The following is a 21,129-nucleotide window of genomic DNA, read 5'->3' as shown; positions in this document are numbered from 1 at the left end:
AGCAGATCAAAAAGTCTGTGTGCAGGGTGTGAGGGGTCTGCGATGATTTTCCCTGCCCGTTTCCTGGTTCTTGAGAGGTACAGATCCTGGATGGAGGGCAGGGGGGGCGCTGATGATCCTTTCTGCTGCCCGTACAGTCCGCTGCAGTCTGCTCCTGTCCTGTTTAGTGGCTGCTCCATACCAGACTGTGATGGAGGAGCACAGGACAGACTCAATGACCGCAGTGTAGAACTGGATCAGCAGCTCCTGTGGAAGACTGTACTTCCCCAGTTGTCTCAGGAAGTACATCCTCTGCTGGGTCTTTTTGAGGATGGAGTTGATGTTGGTCTCCCACTTCAGGTCCTGGGAGATGGTTGTACCCAGGAACTTGAAGATCTTCACAGTCGACACAGGGCTGTCTGATATGGTGAGGGGGAGCAGAGTTGAGGGATGTCTCCTGAAGTCCACTGTCATCTCTACAGTCTTAAGAGTGTTCAGCTCCAGATTGTGCTGACTGCACCAGAGTACCAGCCGCTCAACTTCCTGCCGGTATGCAGACTCATCACCATCTTGAATGAGGCCAATGACAGTGGTGTCATCTGCAAACTTTAGGAGTTTGACAGCCGAGTTCTTGGAGGTGCAGTCGTTAGTGTAGAGGGAGAACAGTAGTGGTGAGAGGACACATCTTTGAGGGGCACCAATACTGAGGGACCGAGTTTCAGAGGTGATCTCCCCCAGCCTCACTTGTTGCTTTCTGTCTGTCAGGAAGCTGGTGATCCACTGACAGGTAGCTGGTGACACGCTGAGCTGGGAGAGTTTGGAGGAAAGAAGTTCAGGCACAATGGTGTTAAAAGCCGAACTAAAGTCCACAAACAGGACCCTGGCATAAGTTCCCGGGCAGTCAAGGTGTTGCAGGATGTAATGCAGCCCCGTGTTCACTGCATCATCCACTGACCTGTTTGCCCGGTAGGCAAACTGCAGAGGGTCCAGCTGGTGGCCTGTAATGTCTTTCAGATGGGCTAACACCAGTCGTTCGAAGGATTTCATGACCACAGACGTCAAGGCGACAGGTCTGTAGTCATCCAGTCCTGTGATGGTGGGTTTCTTGGGAACAGGGATGATGGTGGAGCGTTTGAAGCAGGAGGGAACTTCACACAGCTCCAGGGATCTGTTGAAGATGCGAGTAAAGATGGGAGCCAGCTGTTCAGCACAGGTTTTGAGGCAGGAGGGTGAGACGCCATCTGGTCCGGGGGCTTTCCTGGGCTTCTGTTTCTGGAATAGTCGGCTCACATCCTGAGTGTGTATTCTTAGTTTCGGGGAGGAGGAAAGGTGGGTGAGAGGTGTGGTGGAGGTCGTTGAGTCTGGGTTGGAGAGGGTGGTGGTGGTCGTTGAGTCTTGATTGGGGAGGGGCAGGGTGAAGGGGGGAGAGGTGGAAGGTGTGTTGGGGGTCAATGTCTGAAGCAATGTCCCTGGGGAGGGGAGGGTGGGGCATGGGAGTCTGTCCGTCTCAAACCTGCAATAGAAAGTGTTTAACTCGTTGGCCAGGTCTTTGTTTGCTTCAATAGTGGGTGGGGGGCGTCTGTAGCTGGTGATTTCCTGCAGGCCCCTCCACACTGACGCAGGGTCGTTGGCTGAGAGCCGTTCTTCCAGCTTCTGGGAGTAGATCCTTTTAGCTGCTTTGATCTCCTTGGTCAGTGTGTTCCTGGCTTGCTTGTACAGGACCCTGTCACCACTTCTGTAAGCGTCCTCCTTGGCCTTGCGAAGATGTTGGAGTTTAGGAGTGAACCATGGTTTATTGTTGTTGTATGTGCAAAAGGTCTTTGTTGGCACACACACGTCTTCACAGAAACTGATGTATGATGTCACAGTGTCCGTGAGCTCATCTAGGTTCTCAGATGCAGCTTCAAAAACAGTCCAATCAGTGGAGTCAAAACAGTCCTGCAGTTCCTGCTTTGTTGCGTTAGTCCACTTCTTCACAGTTTTGACTACAGGCTTGGCACGTTTGAGTTTTTGCCTATAAACTGGAATAAGATGGACCATGCAGTGATCAGAATGTCCCAAAGCTGCCCGGGGCACAGAGCGATAGGCATCTTTTAGAGTGGTGTAGCAGTGATCCAGTATGATGTTGTCCCTGGTGGGGCAGTCTATATGCTGTCTGTATTTAGGGAGTTCGTAGTTTAGGTTTGCTCTGTTAAAATCCCCAAGAATAATTGTAAAGGAATCCGGGAATTTCCTCTCCAGGGTAGTAATCTGGTCAGCCAGCTCGCACAGTGCGTTGTTCGCGTTGGCCTGTGGAGGGATGTAAACTCCGACCAGCATGAAGGAAGAAAACTCCCGCGGTGAATAAAAAGGTTTACAGTTGATGAGAAAACTTTCCAAGTGTGGGCTGCAGTGTTTCTGTAACACTGTGACATCAGTACACCAACCTTCATTAATGTAGAAGCAGACTCCACCACCCTTTGTTTTCCCTGAGAGCTCTGTTTCGCGGTCCGCCCGGTGAAGTTGGAAGCCCGGCAGATTTAAGACAGCGTCTGGGACTCGCTCACTGAGCCAGGTTTCAGTGAAGCAGAGGGCAGCAGAGCGTGCAAAGTCCTTGTTAGTCCGGTTTAAGAGCAGTAATTCGTCGACTTTGTTTGGAAGAGAGCGGAGATTCGCGAGGTGAATGGAGGGGAGTGCCGTGCGGAATCCTCGCCGACATTCAAAAACAAAACAAAAACAAATCAGCGACCAATATAGCCACCTTTCTTTGCAAGGACACTCAAAAGCCTGCCATCCATGGATTCTGTCAGTGTTTTGATCTGTTCACCATCAACATTGCGTGCAGCAGCAACCACAGCCTCCCAGACACTGTTTAGAGAGGTGTACTGTTTTCCCTCCTTGTAAATCTCACATTTGATGATGGACCACAGGTTCTCAATGGGGTTCAGATCAGGTGAACAAGGAGGCCATGTCATTAGTTTTTCTTCTTTTATACCCTTTCTTGCCAGCCACGCTGTGGAGTACTTGGACGCGTGTGATGGAGCATTGTCCTGCATGAGAATCATGTTTTTCTTGAAGGATGCAGACTTCTTCCTGTACCACTGCTTGAAGAAGGTGTCTTCCAGAAACTGGCAGTAGGACTGGGAGTTGAGCTTGACTCCATCCTCAACCTGAAAAGGCCCCACAAGCTCATCTTTGATGATACCAGCCCAAACCAGTACTCCACCTCCACCTTGCTGGCGTCTGAGTCAGACTGGAGCTATCTGCCCTTTACCAATCCAGCCACGGGCCCATCCATCTGGCCCATCAAGACTCACTCTCATTTCATCAGTCCATAAAACCTTAGAAAAATCAGTCTTGAGATATTTCTTGGCCCAGTCTTGACGTTTCAGCTTGTGTGTCTTGTTTCAGTGGTGGTCGTCTTTCAGCCTTTCTTGCACTGAACATAAGTTCCCTGCAATTTCTGAAGAATATTACAGTAAATCTGGCTGAAACTTGGCCCAGACGTACAGCAGGTTTCCCGGAGGAGGGATGTGTTGAAAGTTGGACCTCAACTACTCAGGATGATTTTTAATGAATTTCTGAAATTTCCATAATTGTAGTGTATTGGCCGACTGCATTGGATACAAGTACCCTTTAATTTCTGAGGAATTCTACAGTAAATCGGGCTGAAACCTGGCACACAGGTACAGTAGGTGTCCCAGAGGGGGGATGTGTTGAAAGTTGTACATCAACTACTCAGGATGATTTTTCATGAATTTTTGAAAATTGACATAATTAAATTGTATTGGCTGACTGCATTGGATACAAGTACCCTTTAATTTCTGAGGAATTCTACAGTAAATCTGGATGAAACTTGGCACACAGGTACAGTAGGTGTCCCAGAGGGGGGATGTGTTGAAAGTTGGACATCAACTACTCAGGATGATTTTTCGTGAATTTTTGAAAATTGACACAATTGTAGTGTATTGGCTGTATTAGATTGAATAAATGTTTCCATTAATTTCTGAGGAATTCTACAGTAAATTTGGATGAAACTTGGCACACAGGTACAGTAGGTGTCCCAGAGGAGGGATGTGTTGAAAGTTGGACATCAACTACTCAGGATGATTTTTAATGAATTTTTGAAAATTGACATAATTCTACTGTATTGGCCGACTGCATTGGATACAAGTACCCTTTAATTTCTGAGGAATTCTACAGTAAATCTGGATGAAACTTGGCACACAGGTACAGTAGGTGTCCCAGAGGGGGGATGTGTTGAAAGTTGGACATCAACTACTCAGGATGATTTTTCATGAATTTTTGAAAATTGACATAATTAAATTGTATTGGCTGACTGCATTGGATACAAGTACCCTTTAATTTCTGAGGAATTCTACAGTAAATCTGGCTGAAACCTGGCACACAGGTACAGTAGGTGTCCCAGAGGGGGGATGTGTTGAAAGTTGTACATCAACTACTCAGGATGATTTTTAATGAATTTTTGAAAATTGACACAATTGTAGTGTATTGGCTGTATTAGATTGAATAAATGTTTCCATTAATTTCTGAGGAATTCTACAGTAAATCGGGCTGAAACCTGGCACACAGGTACAGTAGGTGTCCCAGAGGGGGGATGTGTTGAAAGTTGTACATCAACTACTCAGGATGATTTTTAATGAATTTCTGAAATTTCCATAATTGTAGTGTATTGGCCGACTGCATTGGATACAAGTACCCTTTAATTTCTGAGGAATTCTACAGTAAATCTGGCTGAAACCTGGCACACAGGTACAGTAGGTGTCCCAGAGGGGGGATGTGTTGAAAGTTGTACATCAACTACTCAGGATGATTTTTCATGAATTTTTGAAAATTGACATAATTAAACTGTATTGGCTGACTGCATTGGATACAAGTACCCTTTAATTTCTGAGGAATTCTACAGTAAATCGGGCTGAAACCTGGCACACAGGTACAGTAGGTATCCCAGAGGGGGGATGTGTTGAAAGTTGGACATCAACTACTCAGGATGATTTTTCATGAATTTTTGAAAATTGACACAATTGTAGTGTATTGGCTGTATTAGATTGAATAAATGTTTCCATTAATTTCTGAGGAATTCTACAGTAAATTTGGATGAAACTTGGCACACAGGTACAGTAGGTGTCCCAGAGGAGGGATGTGTTGAAAGTTGGACATCAACTACTCAGGATGATTTTTAATGAATTTTTGAAAATTGACATAATTCTACTGTATTGGCCGACTGCATTGGATACAAGTACCCTTTAATTTCTGAGGAATTCTACAGTAAATCGGGCTGAAACCTGGCACACAGGTACAGTAGGTGTCCCAGAGGGGGGATGTGTTGAAAGTTGTACATCAACTACTCAGGATGATTTTTCATGAATTTTTGAAAATTGACATAATTAAATTGTATTGGCTGACTGCATTGGATACAAGTACCCTTTAATTTCTGAGGAATTCTACAGTAAATCTGGCTGAAACTTGGCACACAGGTACAGTAGGTGTCCCAGAGGGGGGATGTGTTGAAAGTTGTACATCAACTACTCAGGATGATTTTTAATGAATTTTTGAAAATTGACATAATTCTACTGTATTGGCCGACTGCATTGGATACAAGTACCCTTTAATTTCTGAGGAATTCTACAGTAAATCGGGCTGAAACCTGGCACACAGGTACAGTAGGTGTCCCAGAGGGGGGATGTGTTGAAAGTTGTACATCAACTACTCAGGATGATTTTTAATGAATTTTGGAAAATTGACATAATTCTATTGTATTGACTGTATTGAATTGAATATAAGTACCCTTTAATTTCTGAGGAATTCTACAGTAAATCTGGATGAAAATTGGCACACAGGTACAGTAGGTGTCCCAGAGGGGGGATGTGTTGAAAGTTGTACATCAACTACTCAGGATGATTTTTAATGAATTTCTGAAAATTGACGCAATTGTAGTGCATTGGCTGTATTAGATTGAATAAATGTTTCCATTAATTTCTGAGGAATTCTACAGTAAATCTGGATGAAACTTGGCACACAGGTACAGTAGGTGTCCCAGAGGGGGGATGTGTTGAAAGTTGGGCATCAACTACTCAGGATGATTTTTAATGAATTTCTGAAAATTGACATAATTCTATTGTATTGACTGTATTGCATTGAATACAAGTACCCTTTAATTTCTGAGGAATTCTACAGTAAATCTGGATGAAAATTGGCACACAGGTACAGTAGGTGTCCCAGAGGGGGGATGTGTTGAAAGTTGGACCTCAACTATTCAGGATGACTTTTAATGAATTTTTGAAATAAACATAATTGTAGTGCATTGACTGTATTGCACTGAATATGAGTTTACTGTGATTTCTGAGTAATATTACAGTAAATCTGGGTAAAAACTGGCCCAGAGGTAAAGTAGGTGTCCGAGAAGAGGATTGTGTTGAAAGCTTGGCATCAACTTTTAAGAATGATTTTTAATGAATTTTTGAATATGCAACCAGACTGTCACGATGGCTGTATTGGGCTGTTCCATTGTAATTTGTGTGTGCGCGTGCGTGTGACTGTTCACGCGCTTGCATGTGTGCGCGAGTCTAGGCTTTCAATCAGGATATAAAGCGAAAAGGCGCTACCGTAAAGACTGGTGTAAAAGCGCAAGGAAATTTATGCGGCGGATAGGAGGCGGCTGGCTTGACCGCGGCTCACAAATGACGGCTCACTTTACCGCAGTTATTAGTTGAGGTGGTCGGGCTGCTTCAATGAACTTTTTTCCTTTTGGACAGGCTGGAGGCTTCATTGTGCCCAGAGGTGGTGGTCGCTCAGATTGACCCCAAAAAACTAAGGAAGAAGCAAACAGTGAATGCATCTGTGAGTAAACTGAGAGGCAAATGTATTGAGACTGGTTGATGCTGCAGATGTATGACAAATTAAAGGAAATGACAAAGCCCTGACCCTGATAGTGACAGGGTTCATTAGCTTTGTTACTCTGTGGTGTCTGCAAATCAAAGCATTTCAAGTATTTTTACCTTGATGTGAGCAGTCAGTCCCACTCATCATGGGTGTGAATGTCCTCATAATGTTGGGCTTTTAAATGATTTCTTTGAATTTTTCATTTTTTTTCAGGATGGAATGATTTTAAAGCATTCACTTCTATAACCTTGAAAAACAAGAATTGGGTGCACAAGTTTTAATTTACTTTTGATTTTCTGTAATCCACAAAGGGTCAAAACATTCATACCCACGATGAGTGGATGGAAACTTCTGAGCACATCTGTACGAATCTTTCTTAATATCTTTTCATAGTTTTCACTGCACAGTTAGAAATGAATGATAGGCTCTGAAAAATGTTGTGCTGTGTTCGATTTTTACGTTGATCATGTAAACAGTATACAGCAGTTCATTTGGCAAAGAAAAGAAGATATACAAAATAAAACATAATACATCTCAATAATGCTTCATCTGTTCTGATTATTTCTCAGTTACATTTTTTGTGGGGTTGTTTTCTGGTTTTTAGGTGGCAGGGTGTCATGCTGCTCCAGTGGGTTTCTCCCCAAGTCTAAGATGGCAACAACAACAAGTCAGCAATTTCTCTGAAGTCAGACAGGTAAGAGCCTTTTTGCTGTTATGATATTATAGAATAGCGAAGCCTAACAGAATTCACTAAAACTTTTTGTAGGTCTAAATCCGCACAAATTTGTACAAATGGATATTTGACAATTTATGAACTTTTGTTTACATTTACAACATTTTTTTTCCTTTAGAGTATCACAAGGCACAGGAAACACTGGACCAGCCAAACTCTAGATGACAACGTGCTGATGGTAATGTGGTAATGTGTAAATTTTAATGCTTCAGCATGCAATGCTTTCCTCTAATAACCAAATAAATACTTTGTCTTTCTCCAAGAGGCAAACTTAAAAACAGAATTCATGTTAAAATTTTATGTATGCTCGTATTTGTATGTTACAGCCGAAGCTAACGGATGAGGAGGGTTGGAAGAGGTTTTGTTTAGGAGAGAAGGTCTATCTGGGCACTTCATCCTCCCACACAGATGCAGAACCAGAGCCAGCACTGGACTATAGCAAGGTTATATATGTAATGGCTATATCTCAATGTTTTGTGTCATCATGAATACAATCTGTAAGATTTTTTGACAGTAAAGAAGCTGTCGGTCACATCTATCACCTATTGGTTAATGAGGTTTTGTCACAAAGCCTCCAACTGAGCACTGAAACTGGACCAGAAACCACACACTTACAAGTAACAACCTGTGATTGAAAATCTTCCTAATAATGCCAATAATTAAAAAAAAATCACTTCATGTTGTATTCAGTGTGAGCTGAAACTAGTGACTGAGTCATCAGGGAGTTGTGGGCCATTTTCCCACAGATTTCTATGTAAACGGAAGTGTTTTTATTTAGAGTGAAAGCACTTCAGCATCGGCGTTACTTTTCAGATCCAAAATGTGTACTGCTCTATTTACCTCAGCATTTCTCTGTCTGTTCAGATGGGGTTCCCTCCCTTCCTAAGCATCATCAGCAGGCTAAATCAGGTAAACGATCCCTCTATAGACATTCAAGATGTTCTAAACCAGTCAAAGCCTGATTAGAAGATATGTGTGTTTGCGTTTTCCCACCTGTCTACAGTCTACAGTGCTGATGGTGTTGGAAATCCTCATCGGCTGGTTCGAGGAACGAGAATTTGTTCCACAGTTGGTGAGTTTGATGTATTAGCACCACATTTTTATGCTGATTCCGAACTCCACACGCATTTATAGTCATCCTGTGTTGCATTCAAGATAGATATGAGCTGACTATGCATTCCGCACAGATATCATGAAACCAAACATTCCTTCAGCTTCTGTCTTATGTTTCAGATATAGAAGGTGATGGTTTATTGGCTGCAGTTATTGTGAAATACTTGAGTTTGCAGTCTATCTTCTTGTTCCAGGGGCGCTGGTTGTATGCTTTATTGGCCTGCTTGGAAAAGCCTCTGTTGCCCGAAGCTCACTCATCCATCAGACAGCTTGCACGGAGATGCGCCCAGCTCCGCAGCACGCTGGTAGGCCACAATCCTACCATCTCCTGTAAAGCACTATCTCTATGTGCTATCACTCCATGCTTGAAACGGCCACAGCAGGCCATGTTTTTCTCGTTTTTTGTTGAAATTTGATGATATTTGATTTTATTTACTCTGAGTCTTTTCCCTGCTTGCATGACTTCACAGGACAGCCAGGAAGATGATAAACTACCCGCCCTCAACCTGCTCATCTGTCTTGTTGCCAGGTAAGGTTCTCTGTATTTTTCTTATATGGAACTCTGTGTAGAGAAAAACCCCTAAATGTTTTTTGGTTTGTTTTTTTTTTTACCACCAGTGTCTAAATTGTTCAGGGTGATGATACCATGATATTGCTGTCTGGATGTGTACAGAGGATGCAGCTATACTTACTTCCTTTTGTTTTTACTGCAGGTACTTTGAACAGAATGATCTGGCAGATCAGCAGGAGTGAAGCCAATCTGATCTGTTTAACCTCACCAACATATGGAGGATCATATTGTTAAGTCTGGCTGCAGTGAAAGCTGAAGTTCGAAAACAAAGAGACTGGATTACAAAAACACATGTTTTTATTTGTAAGGTATTTGGTTACCTGCACAGAGCAGCGCTGGCACACAGGGACTACAAGAAAATGCAGCAGGATCAGGGCTACTTTTTTCAAACAGGTTTATGCTTTTCTTTGTGCGTTTATATGTGTGTAATTTAGCTCTAAATAAAAGTTTTCTATTATCTGTGATTTGTAAGAAAACTGTGTGTGTGTGTGTGTGTGTGTGTGTGTGTGTGTGTGTGTGTGTGTGTGTGTGTGTACATCATTGCTGATTATGTGTATGCAGGTTCTCAGTCATCCAGGTCATTTTATGGCCATGTCTGTTGTGAACAACCATCATTGAACAGGTGTGGTGGCTAACGACTCCAGCTATCAGCCACCTACAATACAGTCCCAGGTGCTTCAACCCCCTCACACATTGCCTCAAGTGATCTTAATAGCTCATGATAGGGTGGGGCAAGGCCTCACACACTGGTTTCATCCTTAATCCTTAATAGTGTGTGAATGTGTGTATGACTGAATGCAGTGTAAAGCGCTTTGGGGTCCTCAGGGACTGAGTAAAGCGCTATACAAATGCAGGCCATTTAATCCCAGGTGACAATGACTCTCACCTTGACTTGAGATGACTTGTGATCAATAGTGTGTCAACGACCCTCAGGGGCATAATGCCCCACTAAGTGTTTAGTACCTGGAATTCTTCACAACCGTGAAGTCTTGTTGCCTTCTTTTCTCAAGCTAATTACACTTTTTCTGGTCATCAAGCCCTTGTGATCATGTCAAATAGATTCTTTAAAAATGACAATTTAAGAATGACTTTAGACATGACAATTCCTCATGGATATACAGTGGAACCAAATATACTGCAATGACAAATCCAATCAGGTACACTTGGGTTCCTAATTAAAAAAAATTCCCAGATACTTTAAAAAAATGTTTCTAAAAAATAAATAAATGAAACAACATGGACATAGTTTGTGCTCAGTTCTGCATGTTTTGTAGGGCTTCCTTCACTACATCCACGAATCTTCTCTTGAGGTCTCCTGGATTTCCTCCTTATTTGCAGCTCAGCCTTCTACATCTATCCCTCCTCTGCACATACCCAGACCATCTCAGGCTTGCCTTTTTTGCTCTACTTGTGTTGGTCACTCCCAATGAGTTTTTGCATTTTAGGGCTGATTACCCACAAAATACACCAAATCTGTCTTTTATCCCATCTTCCTTCTCTCACCTCAACCAGTCGCAGCAGATGGCCCCACCCCTCCCTGAGCATGGTTCTGCTGGAGGTTTCTTCCTGTTAAAAGGGAGTTTTTCCTTCCCGCTGTCACCAAAGTGTTTGCTCATAGGGGGTCATATCATTGTTGAGTTTTTCTCTATATGTATTATTGTAGGATCTTTCTTACAATATAAGGTGCCTATAGGCAGCTGTTGTTGTGATTTGGCTCTGTCTAAATAAAAGATTGACTAGATCAAACATCTTCAGGGTTCAACTACATGCTTGAAAACTAATTCAGTTCCACGCCATTAAAATAAGCATGATTGTGTTTTTGTAGTACATGTATTTGAACTTAACCACTGTTGGCGCTTCGCACATCCTTAGGAAAGTATAACTTGTATTTTGAGGATATTTTTGCCTGAACTGTGCAATAAACTGAAGAGTGTGATGTATTTAAAAATAAATAAAAACAAATAAGAATTCACACAAACAAGCATATTTTCACTACTTCAACTTTATTTTGAAGCAGATTATCAGTCATTAACCCCACCCCAGCAAAAAAGTTTCAATCTAGTATTTGAGCAAATCACGCTTGACATTGTTGAAAACAGTGGAAATAAATGGGAATAAACAGTGTTGTCACAACAACATGAAACAAAAGTAATGTATGTGAATGACCACCATCAAGAGCCCACCCTCTTCATTATGCTTAAGATGAAAAAGAGAACATTCACAACCTTCTTCACTGTGTCACAAAGACCTGTGTAAAGACCAAATCTGAGACTAAGGATAAATCATTTGGAATTTACACCTTTACTGTTTAAGGGGTTCAATTAGAGATGGACTCTTTTTCCTCCAAGTTAAAGATGGAGGAACTGGCCACCAGCAGACCCCCTGATGTCAAAACTATTTATGAGGAAACAGTTAATGTTGGAAGTAAAGAGTTGGAAGCTTATTTTCCATCAGTTTTTACAGAAGCTGAAAAAGAACCAGATTAGCGTCGCTTGTCCTTCCTGTCTCTATCTTTATGCTCCCTATCGCTCCGGGACGACCTGCCCCTTCCTTCCTCGCTCCTCTTCGATCCCCTCGAGTCCCTCCCTCCTCCGCCACTCCCTCCTCTCTTGTGGCTTCGCCTCTCGTCTCCCTTCTTCCTGTCTCTATCTGAGGGCCTCCTCTTGCGTTTGCCGCTGTCTCGGCTGCGGCTGCTGGATGATGAGGATGAGGAGGAAGAAGAGGATGATGAGGAGCGGCTGGACCCGGAGGAGGAAGAGGAACTTCCGCTGGAGGAGGAGCCAGAGGACGAAGAGGAAGAGCTGTTACTGCGACTGCGGCCTTTCCTCGATTCCTTTTCCTTCTTTCTCCCTCTGCCGCTGTCCTCCTTAGCTGGGGCAGTAACAGGGACCTCCTGGGAAGCAGGTAGTTTTTGTGGGGGTTCCTCCTGCGATTTCCCCTCCACTGCCTGTCTGTCAACTGTGGAGTCCTGGACCGTAGAGCCAGGGACTGTGGACACTTGTGCAGGCACACTAGGGGCTGACGGGGGTTCTGGGGTTTTAGATGCCCCATTGCTCACAGGAGACTCTGCTGCTGGTTCCTCAGCAGCGTGGCTGGGCTCGGGCTGATGGCTGGTGTTTTCGGCTTCCTGGCTGCTTACAGCTGGTTCAGAGGACTTGCTGTCCTGGAGATCTGTGGGCCCCTGCTTGCGTTCCATCTCCACCCCTACATCCTTACCCCTGTCCTCCTCCTCTACTGTCTGCTCTACCTCCATCTCCTCTGACTCTGGACTACCCTCTTTGTCTCCCTTCTTCTGATCCTCTCCTTCCCGCTTCTCCTCACTTAACTCCATCCCTTCCTGCTCTTCCTCTACCTTCTTAGACACTTCCTTCTCCCCTTCCTCCTTCTCTGTCACCTTTCTATCCCTCTCCTTTTCCCTTTCCTTTTCCTCCTCCTCATCTTCCTCCTCTTCTTCCATCTCTACATTGCCCTTATTACCTGTCACTTTGACTACCTGACCTGCTGGCTTACCCTCCTCCGGCTGCTCCGTCCCTGTTGCCGCTGTGTTGCCGTCCTGTTCGCGGTTTAGTTGTCGACGGGGACGCGACTCCATCTTGCTGAGGTGTTCAGCAAAAGCCTCACACCTCTCTTCAAACACAGCTGTTGAGAAAAAAAAAATCCTCATGTTATTTAGTAGACAGATCCCCTGTGACTATATAACACCGCCACAACACTGTCAGTGCACTTCCAAAAATAAATTCCCACTCACCATTTAGTTTCTTGGTGGATTCATCGAGGAGTTTCTGTGTTGCGGAGCACATTTTTCCAGGCAGGTAGAAGATATGAGGCTTGGTCTTTGTGCGAATGTATTTCACCAGGCGATTATTGTGGCTGGTCCACTCCTCTTGCTTTGGATGGGGAAAAAAAAAAAAAGATTTTACATTTCCCATCATTCTAGCTACAAAAAAAGATTTTAAAAGACTAAGTATTAAATTAGATGTTTATCAAATTACAATTTGGTGTGAAAATTAAGCAGTGATAAATGAAATAGACATTTAGTTTGGCCGAATCAGTAAATCCAGTTTCATTAAAAATAAACAAAACTCCACCACTTTCATGCTAGTCCCACTTTCAAACAAATACACCGTCTTACCAATTGAGCCAATTCCACTTTCTGCTCCAGAAGTCTCAACTCTGTCTGCTTGGCTCTCCTCTCCTCAAACAGCTCCCTCTTTTCATTCTCCACCTTCTTTCTCTCAGCCTCAGCCTGAACCTCGAGCTTCTGCTCAATCTCAGAACGCCGCTTTTGCTACAGGATGACAAAAAGAAATATGAAGCAGAACAAGAAAACAAAATCATGGAATTTATGACTTCATCAACACAGAAACCTATATTTTCAAAAATACTGTTCTCATAACCAAGCAAAAGATGAATCTATTCCTCACCTTTTCTGAAGAGACATTTGACTCCTGCTTGAATTTCTGCAGGGTCCCCATGAGCAGGCCGAACATGCGCCGATTCCTGACCAAGACAACACAAACAACACCATCACACACTTAATTCTCAGCTGTAGACACGTTTTGCCATTTGCCAGATGAAATTAAACCAATCATGGCTCAGGCTATTTAATAACCAACTCTGAATGTAAAACTAGAGTTTAAGAGCTACCTCTGTTTTCCCCTCTCATCCATGGTTTGGTCCTGAATGAGATCTCGGCGCGTTCTCTCTTTGGAGGTAGCTACTACAGACGACTGCAACGCCGGCTGAAGGAAGGACAAGAAGCAAATGTTAGGATTTTTATCACTTCAAAGCAGGAAAAAAATCCACTGTGAGAAAGCAAATACTGATCAGGTATTTTTGACAAAATTACCTTTTTGACATCATCGTCATCCTCGGCGTCGCTGTCGTGACGCATGTCCCTTCTGGCCCTCTGGTCCCCTGCCAGCCTGCAGCCACACAAAGATCAAATACTCATAAGAGATGGTACTTTGAAATCAAGACAAGGGAGGAAAAAAAAAAAAAAAAACTTACAGAAAGCTGAGAATTAATTCAAATAATGCCTCACATGTGCAGAAATACCACCCACCCCAAACAAGAACCATATTTTCTTACACTTGTTAAATAATCTTAATATTAAATGAAGGGTTTCAGGTAAAATGTGTTACACAAGCTCCAAAACTAGAAACTACCCAATCACTATATTATATTTCAAGTCGAGATCTCACCTTAGCAGGGCTCCTTCGATGTCCCTTTGCTTGGCAGGAGGGCCGCCGCTTCCCATGTCTGAGAGACTGCGTCTGAGAGAGGACAAAGAGGAAAACTTTAGAAATGCACAGACTGAATTTTTAAATATTTTAAACTGTTGAAATAATTTATTCTACCTTTTTTTGGAGAGACACAAAGAAACTCCAAGGAAGCTGATTCTGTTCATCTGGTCGTGTTGTCGGAGAAATGCTTCACTCATCCAAGTGACTGAGCTCAGACTGAGCTCACTCTAGGTTTCCCCAACCTTTTAAACTGTTTATTTGCATAATGACCAAAACTACTGTTAAGGACCAACAATGGGCCCTGAGATCAGTTTCATTGTCCTTAAGTGGTCATAGCACTTTGCATATTAAATCACTTGAATGAGCGGCCAAAAGTTTCGCCCACTAAAAACAACGCCCTGATGAACAATCAACTTCCTGGGATTTAATTACTTGGACGACTGAGCATGCATCAAGACAAAAACAACAATTTTCAAACCCTCTTTGAACATTTAACTGAAACACCAGTGGTTCCTTTACAGACTGAATCATAAAAACATCATAGACAAATGTGATTAACATTTATCTCCAACTCCATGTTTTTGTTCTTGGACTCGGTTATAGTGGGTGTGGATGGTTCACATTTAAAAACAAAACCCCCAAGGCAAATTATCCTGCAAAATGGGGCAGCTTCTCAGTCCATTACAGTTTGTAAAGTTATATAGTTTCTGCTTCTGATAATTAACTTCCCCATAGCCGTTAAAATGAAAAAAGAAAATCACAACAATTCCCCTTTTTAATGTCTAACTGATGAAATCAATATGATTATAAGTGTGAAGGTTTGAACTGGTTTGTTGCTGGTTACAGAATGCAAGGCCATGTATGACCATTGTATGACCATGTATGACCATTTGTACAATAGCAAAACAAGGCTTATTTAAGAAGTGACTTGACGCCAAGTCTCACATTTAATACAATGTGGAAGATGTGTGAGGGGTGGGGGTGGGGTGAAGTACTGTTGTACATACTTTTCAGATCACACACTAAAGTTGAAAATCTAAAGCTCTTTTTTTTTTCGGGAGGGGGGGAGGCGCAAAGATTTACCTTAGCAGGTTTATTCCTCTGCCTCTACCACCTCCTCCAGGGCCTGCCATGGGGCCTCCAAGCCGACGGATCTGACCCGGCCTGCAAGCACAGCAGACACCGAGGTTAACACAAAAGAAAGAATACAGTCTGACAAATAAGACTCACGTTAACATTATGCATTTGTGTTGCTGCAGAACCGTTGTATTATTAAGCAAGACAAAGTGATGTGCCGCCCGGACGACGCCTCCTGCAGGGCCTCGACTCTGTTCATCTACCAGATTTAATGTCCCAACTCAATATTTAAAGAAGTCACTGATTTGGTTCATTTTTATTCGTTTGATGCGAATAAATTAGGATGGTAAAAACATATGTGCGACACAAAACAATGAGGCGGTGCTGTTTGCAGGTTAGCCGACCCACGCTAACTTAGCACGCGTCGACTGAGTACAGCTCTCCAGCTTCACTCCAGGAACTCGCTAAAAAACTAAATAACCAGTTAAGCTTTTTACCTTGATTCATTAGGATCACGTCCGGTCAGTTTACGAATATTATCGTCCACATGCTTCAAACTTTCCTTGGCTTTTTCTAGCTGGTCTTGTAAGCTCCGCACTGCCACCGCCATCTTGCTTCCAGTTAGCGCGAATCACGTCTTCGTCCTCTTCTTCTACTTCTAGACTTCTTTTTCATCCTGTCTCTTCATCAACGCATCACTGCCACCCTCTGGTCGGGGATGGATAATGCTTACTAACGTGTATGTATTGGTTCTAAAATCGGGGGTGAATGGCGTGTTTGCGTGTATCTGAAATAAAGTTAATTTCCCAGCCTTAGAAGGATCTTTAAAATTGATTAAACTAAATTCAGCTCGGCCTTCAACTGAAGGCAAGAAGCAGCGGATTATTCACCACTGCAGGGCTGACAGGGCTGGACTGGTCATCGGGCATACGGGCATTTGCCCGGTGGGCCGCTCGTGATTTTTCGTTTTTATGGGCCGATGGGGTTTTATTTATTTATTTATTTTTTAACGATATAAATGAATGGTGGTGGATTGGCCAGTTGGTCATGATCGACTCTGGGCTTGACCAGTTACAGCAGAGGAGGTCGAAATTTAAAGTTGAGGTGAAAGGGAACGTGATTTCATCACTACTTCAGCTAGAAAATTGCTAATTCAATCATGAAACTGATCAATGATCAGCTGATCGGCTTTTCTCTCCAGAAAGAGAGAACCAGCAGATGTCGCGCTAAACAACGGCAGCACGTTTGAGCTTGATCAGCTGTCGGTAGAATTTTTTTAATGTTAATTTCAAGTATCAGCTGATGTTTGCTGGAGCCACAGCTGGTCAAGAAGGCTCACCAGCGCCTCTTCTTCTTGAGGACTCTGAGGAAGAACCACCTGTCCTCAGACATCCTGGTGAACTTCTATCGTTGCACCATCGAGAGCATCCTGACCAACTGTATAACAGTCTGGTACGGGAACTGCTCTGCCTCGGACCGGAAGGCGTTGCAGAGGGTCGTGAAAACTGCCCAGCGCATCGCCGGAGCACCACTTCCTGCCATAAAAGACATCTACAGGAAGCGGTGTCTGAAAAGGGCTGGGAAAATCATCAAAGACCCCAGTCACCCATCACATGGACTCTTCACCCTCCTGCCCTCTGGGAGGCGCCACAGGAGCCTCCGGACTAAGACCACCAGGTACCGGAACAGCTTCTTCCCCACAGCTGTCAGACTCCTGAACTCTGCCTCCTGACATCTGACCCACGTTAAACTCATGGACTGAACATACACACACCCACAATGGACAACTGTACCCTCAAACACACAATAATAACATGGACTGAACCACCACTCACAACCACTAGCACTTTATATAGCCTCTGTAGAAACTATCTACACCCTCACTTATCTTAACTGCACTACTGTATAGCTCTGTGTAAATAATCATTCTGTACATTCGATAATCTTTAATCCTACAACTGTTTACAACTTGCATAGTTCCCATTTCTGTATAGCTGTATATCCCAGATTCTGTAAAGTTATTTATTTCATATTCTGTATAGTTTTTCATATTTATATCCTGTTCATATCCTGTACATAGCTTGTACTCACTACAGCCTGTACATACTTATAGTTATAGAATATTCACAACATACTTCATACCGTGTACATTATAACATACCATAATAGACCCATTTCTGTAATATACTCACATATCTATATTATTGCTAATATACATTGTAATATATCTATATCACTAAAGCACTTCTGGATGGATGCAAACTGCATTTCGTTGCCCTGTACCTGTGCATGTGCAATGACAATAAAGTTGAATTCTATTCTATTCTAAAGCTGCTGGTCATGATGTCGGTTTGGATATGTGGTGAGAGGGAAACATGAGGATGAAACCAGGAGATGTCCTTACTGAATCATCAGAGCTGAACAGGTGATGGAGAAACAGGTTTACATTTTAGGTGACATGAATGAGTTGACGGGAAGAAATTAACTGTTTCTGAGAGACAAATAACACTAGGATCCATACTTTTCTTTCTTATTCGCATTTAAAATGTCTAGCTTTTAATAAATATTTATCAGAATCTTACAACCAAGTTTTCATCTGATGTAAAATGGATAGAAATACATTACTGTATTCAGTAAATATTAAGTCTAGTAAATACCCTAGTAAGTTATAGTATTCTTTCCTTTGGGAAGGTACCATCTGTGCAGTCTGCAATTCTGTTGAATAAAGATGTTGAATCTATTTGATTACAGGAGAAATATAATAGATTTCTGTGCATTTGTTTGATACGTGCATTAAATTAAAATCAGTTTTGTCAATTAAGCATCTTGAAACAGAGGGTGGGGGAGTGGTTCCCTATTTTATTTCTTTTCTTTTGTTGCTGGGACAACCCTATTAGTTAGGTATATGTAATTATAAATTAGGTTGATTTATATTTTTGCTACAGACCGTTTAGAATACCAGAATAGGGAGGGTGGTGTAGGTTTAAGTTTATTATAAAGGCTTTATGGCTTTTCCTATAATACCATGGTGGGCCGGTCACTAGTCAAAATGCCCGGGCTGATTTTTGTCCCAGTCCAGCCCTGCTGATCACATATCACAATGTGTGCTATTTCAGCCAACAGTGCACCTATATCTTCTCTGAAAGTCAACTAAATGAAAAGCGTAATATCTAATTTCATAAGAATGGTTCAGTGTCATAGCCTCTTACTTCTGTAGAAGACAATAAATTAAGACCCTTTCCAGGAGCTGAAAAGTGCTATATGTGAAATGTTGTAAGAAGGCACAAAATATCTGGGAATCCTCAAAAGTTACAAAGGAATTAAACCAGAAAAAATGTATCAAAACCTGCATGGAGCAAGAGGATTTACTTCTCAAGTTAGCATCAGCAGAATAAATTTAGACTTAAAACATCTGATTTGTATGTTTTTACTAAAGCTTCATCAGAGGTTTAAAAGATACAGACGATACTCTCGAGACTGGATTAAGGACAGGAATGAAGAAAGTGTTCTTTTATTTCACTCCTCCTGAGTACAGACACTCGTTCTTCTCCTGACAGCCAGATTCAGGGTGCCTGCCTGCCCCTTTTGATCTCTATCAGTAACTGAGGAAGCTGCGAGCCCCGGATTGAAAATAAAACCCTTCTGAGTCCCGCTGTTGCAGCTCTTGCATATCAAAGTGGAAACCAAACATCAAACCACAGCTGATTTCCTGGCTTTTAACAGTGTGCGCTACAATTCTGCTGATGATTCTTTCATATCATTCTGCTACCAGTCCAATAACACTGGTGTCATCATGCATTTAATTACACAGCAGAGAACCCAGCCTTCTAAAACCCACTCCTCTGACTGTTGGTTGGGAAAAAATGTGTTGTTGTTTCAGCTTAATTGTGAAACAGCACAATGATAATCTCCTAGTCTCATTATCCAGATGAGAAGGAGCTCTTTGTCTGAGTCCTACAGCATTAGTGCAAAACAGTTATTCCTGTCCATTAATTAAAAAGCTTTTTAATTAACTTTACTGTTAGCAGACTGCTTTTTAGCTATTTGTGATGCATAATTGTACATTGCAGTTGGGAAAGGAAACTCGTAAAACATTTAGTCCAACATATTACAAAAACTGAATTATAGCTCCACTTTCTTAGCTTACAGTAGGGCCGTGCGGTCTTCTCCTGCTGTAGTTCATATGCTTCACGGTTTAATGTGCTGTGCCTTCAGAGAGGCTCTTGTGCATGCGTGGGTTGTAAAATCATGTATATCACCTTTCTTCTACATTCTGAATCTCGGTTTGAAGTTTAGCACGTTGTTTTGACCATGTCTACGTACCTAAATGGGTTGAATTACATTCAGGTATGACACTAGTGTTTAAAGAGGTGTACCTAATGAAGTGGTAGGTGAGTGTATACTGACACGAGGGGCATTTTCTTGTCCGTTTCATTTCTGACATTGGTGTCTTGAAACTATGATTAAAATTATTGGAAGACATTTTTGAGCAGATAAAAAGCAAGTCCGTGGTGACAGGCTGATGTGAGATCAGTAAGGTGGAAGCAGGAGAACAGGAGCAGAAGGATACTGAAATCATCACAGGGGAATATTTTAACATGCGAAATATTTTTGGGAGCAGGATTTTGTAGAAGAGCTAAAAAGGAGAGACATTTTTCTTATCCTTGTTATGTTTTACATCTCTGGGCTTCCACAGATCCAGCTGCAAGTGCTTTATGCTGTTTACTCAAAGGAAGTGCGCTGCAGGGACTTCCTCTGAGTAAACAAAGAAATGGCAAGATAACATTATGTAATATCGGTGTTCAGTCGGCCCGGACTTAACAAGTAAAGATGAGGGATTTTCTGGTTGGGGAGGGGGAGGCAGTTTAACATTTTATCTTTACATTTGATTATTTCATCAAATTCTTCAGTGGCACTTTCTCACTTATCCGCCCGACTCAGCCGCATCAGATAGATAACTCAGCTGAAGGGTTGTTTTTTTTGAATATTGCATTAAATGGGTGACCTGAAAAGAAAAGGCAAGACCATGTCGCCTTCTTCCATCATCTCAGGAATCTTTTCTGATGATTATGTCATTGTAGGTGTGGAAATGGTTAATAACTGAGTTGAACCCATTTAAAAAAACAAAACAAAACAAAACAAAAAAATCCCAAAGGTCATTAGGAGCAGTTATTGTTTTTTTAGACTAACGGGTGTGGAGGTGTGAAAAAGGCTGGGGACCACTGGATTAAGAGACAATAGACTACTTAAAGACACACAGGAAACCAGTGGGTCATATAATGTCCCTGCAGACTAATTGTGATTAAGTTAGTTTAGGGTCTACTTGACATTCATGCACAATCTGCAGCTATTGTTTGTTTCTTTGTGGTACTTCAAATCAGAACAACTATGGTCTGGTTTGGTTTGATTGGAGATTGCAGAACGACAGGTGACTTCTTTCCAATGCCAGTTTTTTAATGGATTTAAGGGGGGGAAGAAGAAGAAAAAAAAAAAAAAAAAAAAAGGACAAACGAAGCAAGTGACTTTTT

General features: G+C 42.3%; 2 protein-coding genes across 2 annotated transcripts; one reads left to right on the top strand and one right to left on the bottom strand.

Moving 5' to 3' along the window:
* Nucleotides 1-7,194: 7,194 nt before the first annotated feature.
* On the top strand, nt 7,195-9,460 carry gemin2 (gem (nuclear organelle) associated protein 2; the record flags this gene model as incomplete). Its single annotated transcript, XM_080871139.1, has 9 exons — nt 7,195-7,224; nt 7,466-7,555; nt 7,713-7,772; nt 7,921-8,037; nt 8,459-8,503; nt 8,598-8,666; nt 8,902-9,012; nt 9,178-9,236; nt 9,421-9,460. The coding sequence occupies 9 exons, from the start codon at nt 7,195-7,197 to the stop codon at nt 9,458-9,460; spliced, it is 621 nt and encodes a 206-aa protein (XP_080727265.1).
* A 1,804-nt stretch (nt 9,461-11,264) lies between these two features.
* Nucleotides 11,265-16,253, bottom strand: pnn (pinin, desmosome associated protein). The gene is made up of 9 exons (XM_080870689.1): nt 16,099-16,253; nt 15,608-15,688; nt 14,483-14,554; nt 14,128-14,203; nt 13,926-14,020; nt 13,703-13,778; nt 13,411-13,566; nt 13,027-13,165; nt 11,265-12,917 (listed from the first exon to the last, which is right to left on the bottom strand). The coding sequence occupies exons 1-9, from the start codon at nt 16,209-16,211 to the stop codon at nt 11,761-11,763; spliced, it is 1,965 nt and encodes a 654-aa protein (XP_080726815.1). The 5' UTR covers nt 16,212-16,253; the 3' UTR covers nt 11,265-11,760.
* Between the last annotated feature and the right edge of the window lie 4,876 nt (nt 16,254-21,129).

The sequence above is a fragment of the Rhamphochromis sp. 'chilingali' genome (assembly GCF_963969265.1).
Source record: "Rhamphochromis sp. 'chilingali' genome assembly, chromosome: 21".
In the NCBI taxonomy this organism is placed as follows: Eukaryota; Metazoa; Chordata; class Actinopteri; order Cichliformes; family Cichlidae; genus Rhamphochromis; species Rhamphochromis sp. 'chilingali'.
The sequence above is the reverse complement of the archived record's forward strand: the minus strand, read 5'-3'. Positions and strand labels throughout refer to the sequence as shown.

Coding starts and splice junctions, on each gene's coding strand:
- pnn (XM_080870689.1), bottom strand. CDS start 16,211: ATGGCGGTGGCAGTGCGGAGCTTACAAGACCAGCTAGAAAAAGCCAAG. Junction 15,689..16,098: donor CGTGATCCTAATGAATCAAG/GTAAAAAGCTTA, acceptor CTGTGCTTGCAG/GCCGGGTCAGATCCGTCGGC. Junction 14,021..14,127: donor ATGACGATGATGTCAAAAAG/GTAATTTTGTCA, acceptor TCCTTCCTTCAG/CCGGCGTTGCAGTCGTCTGT.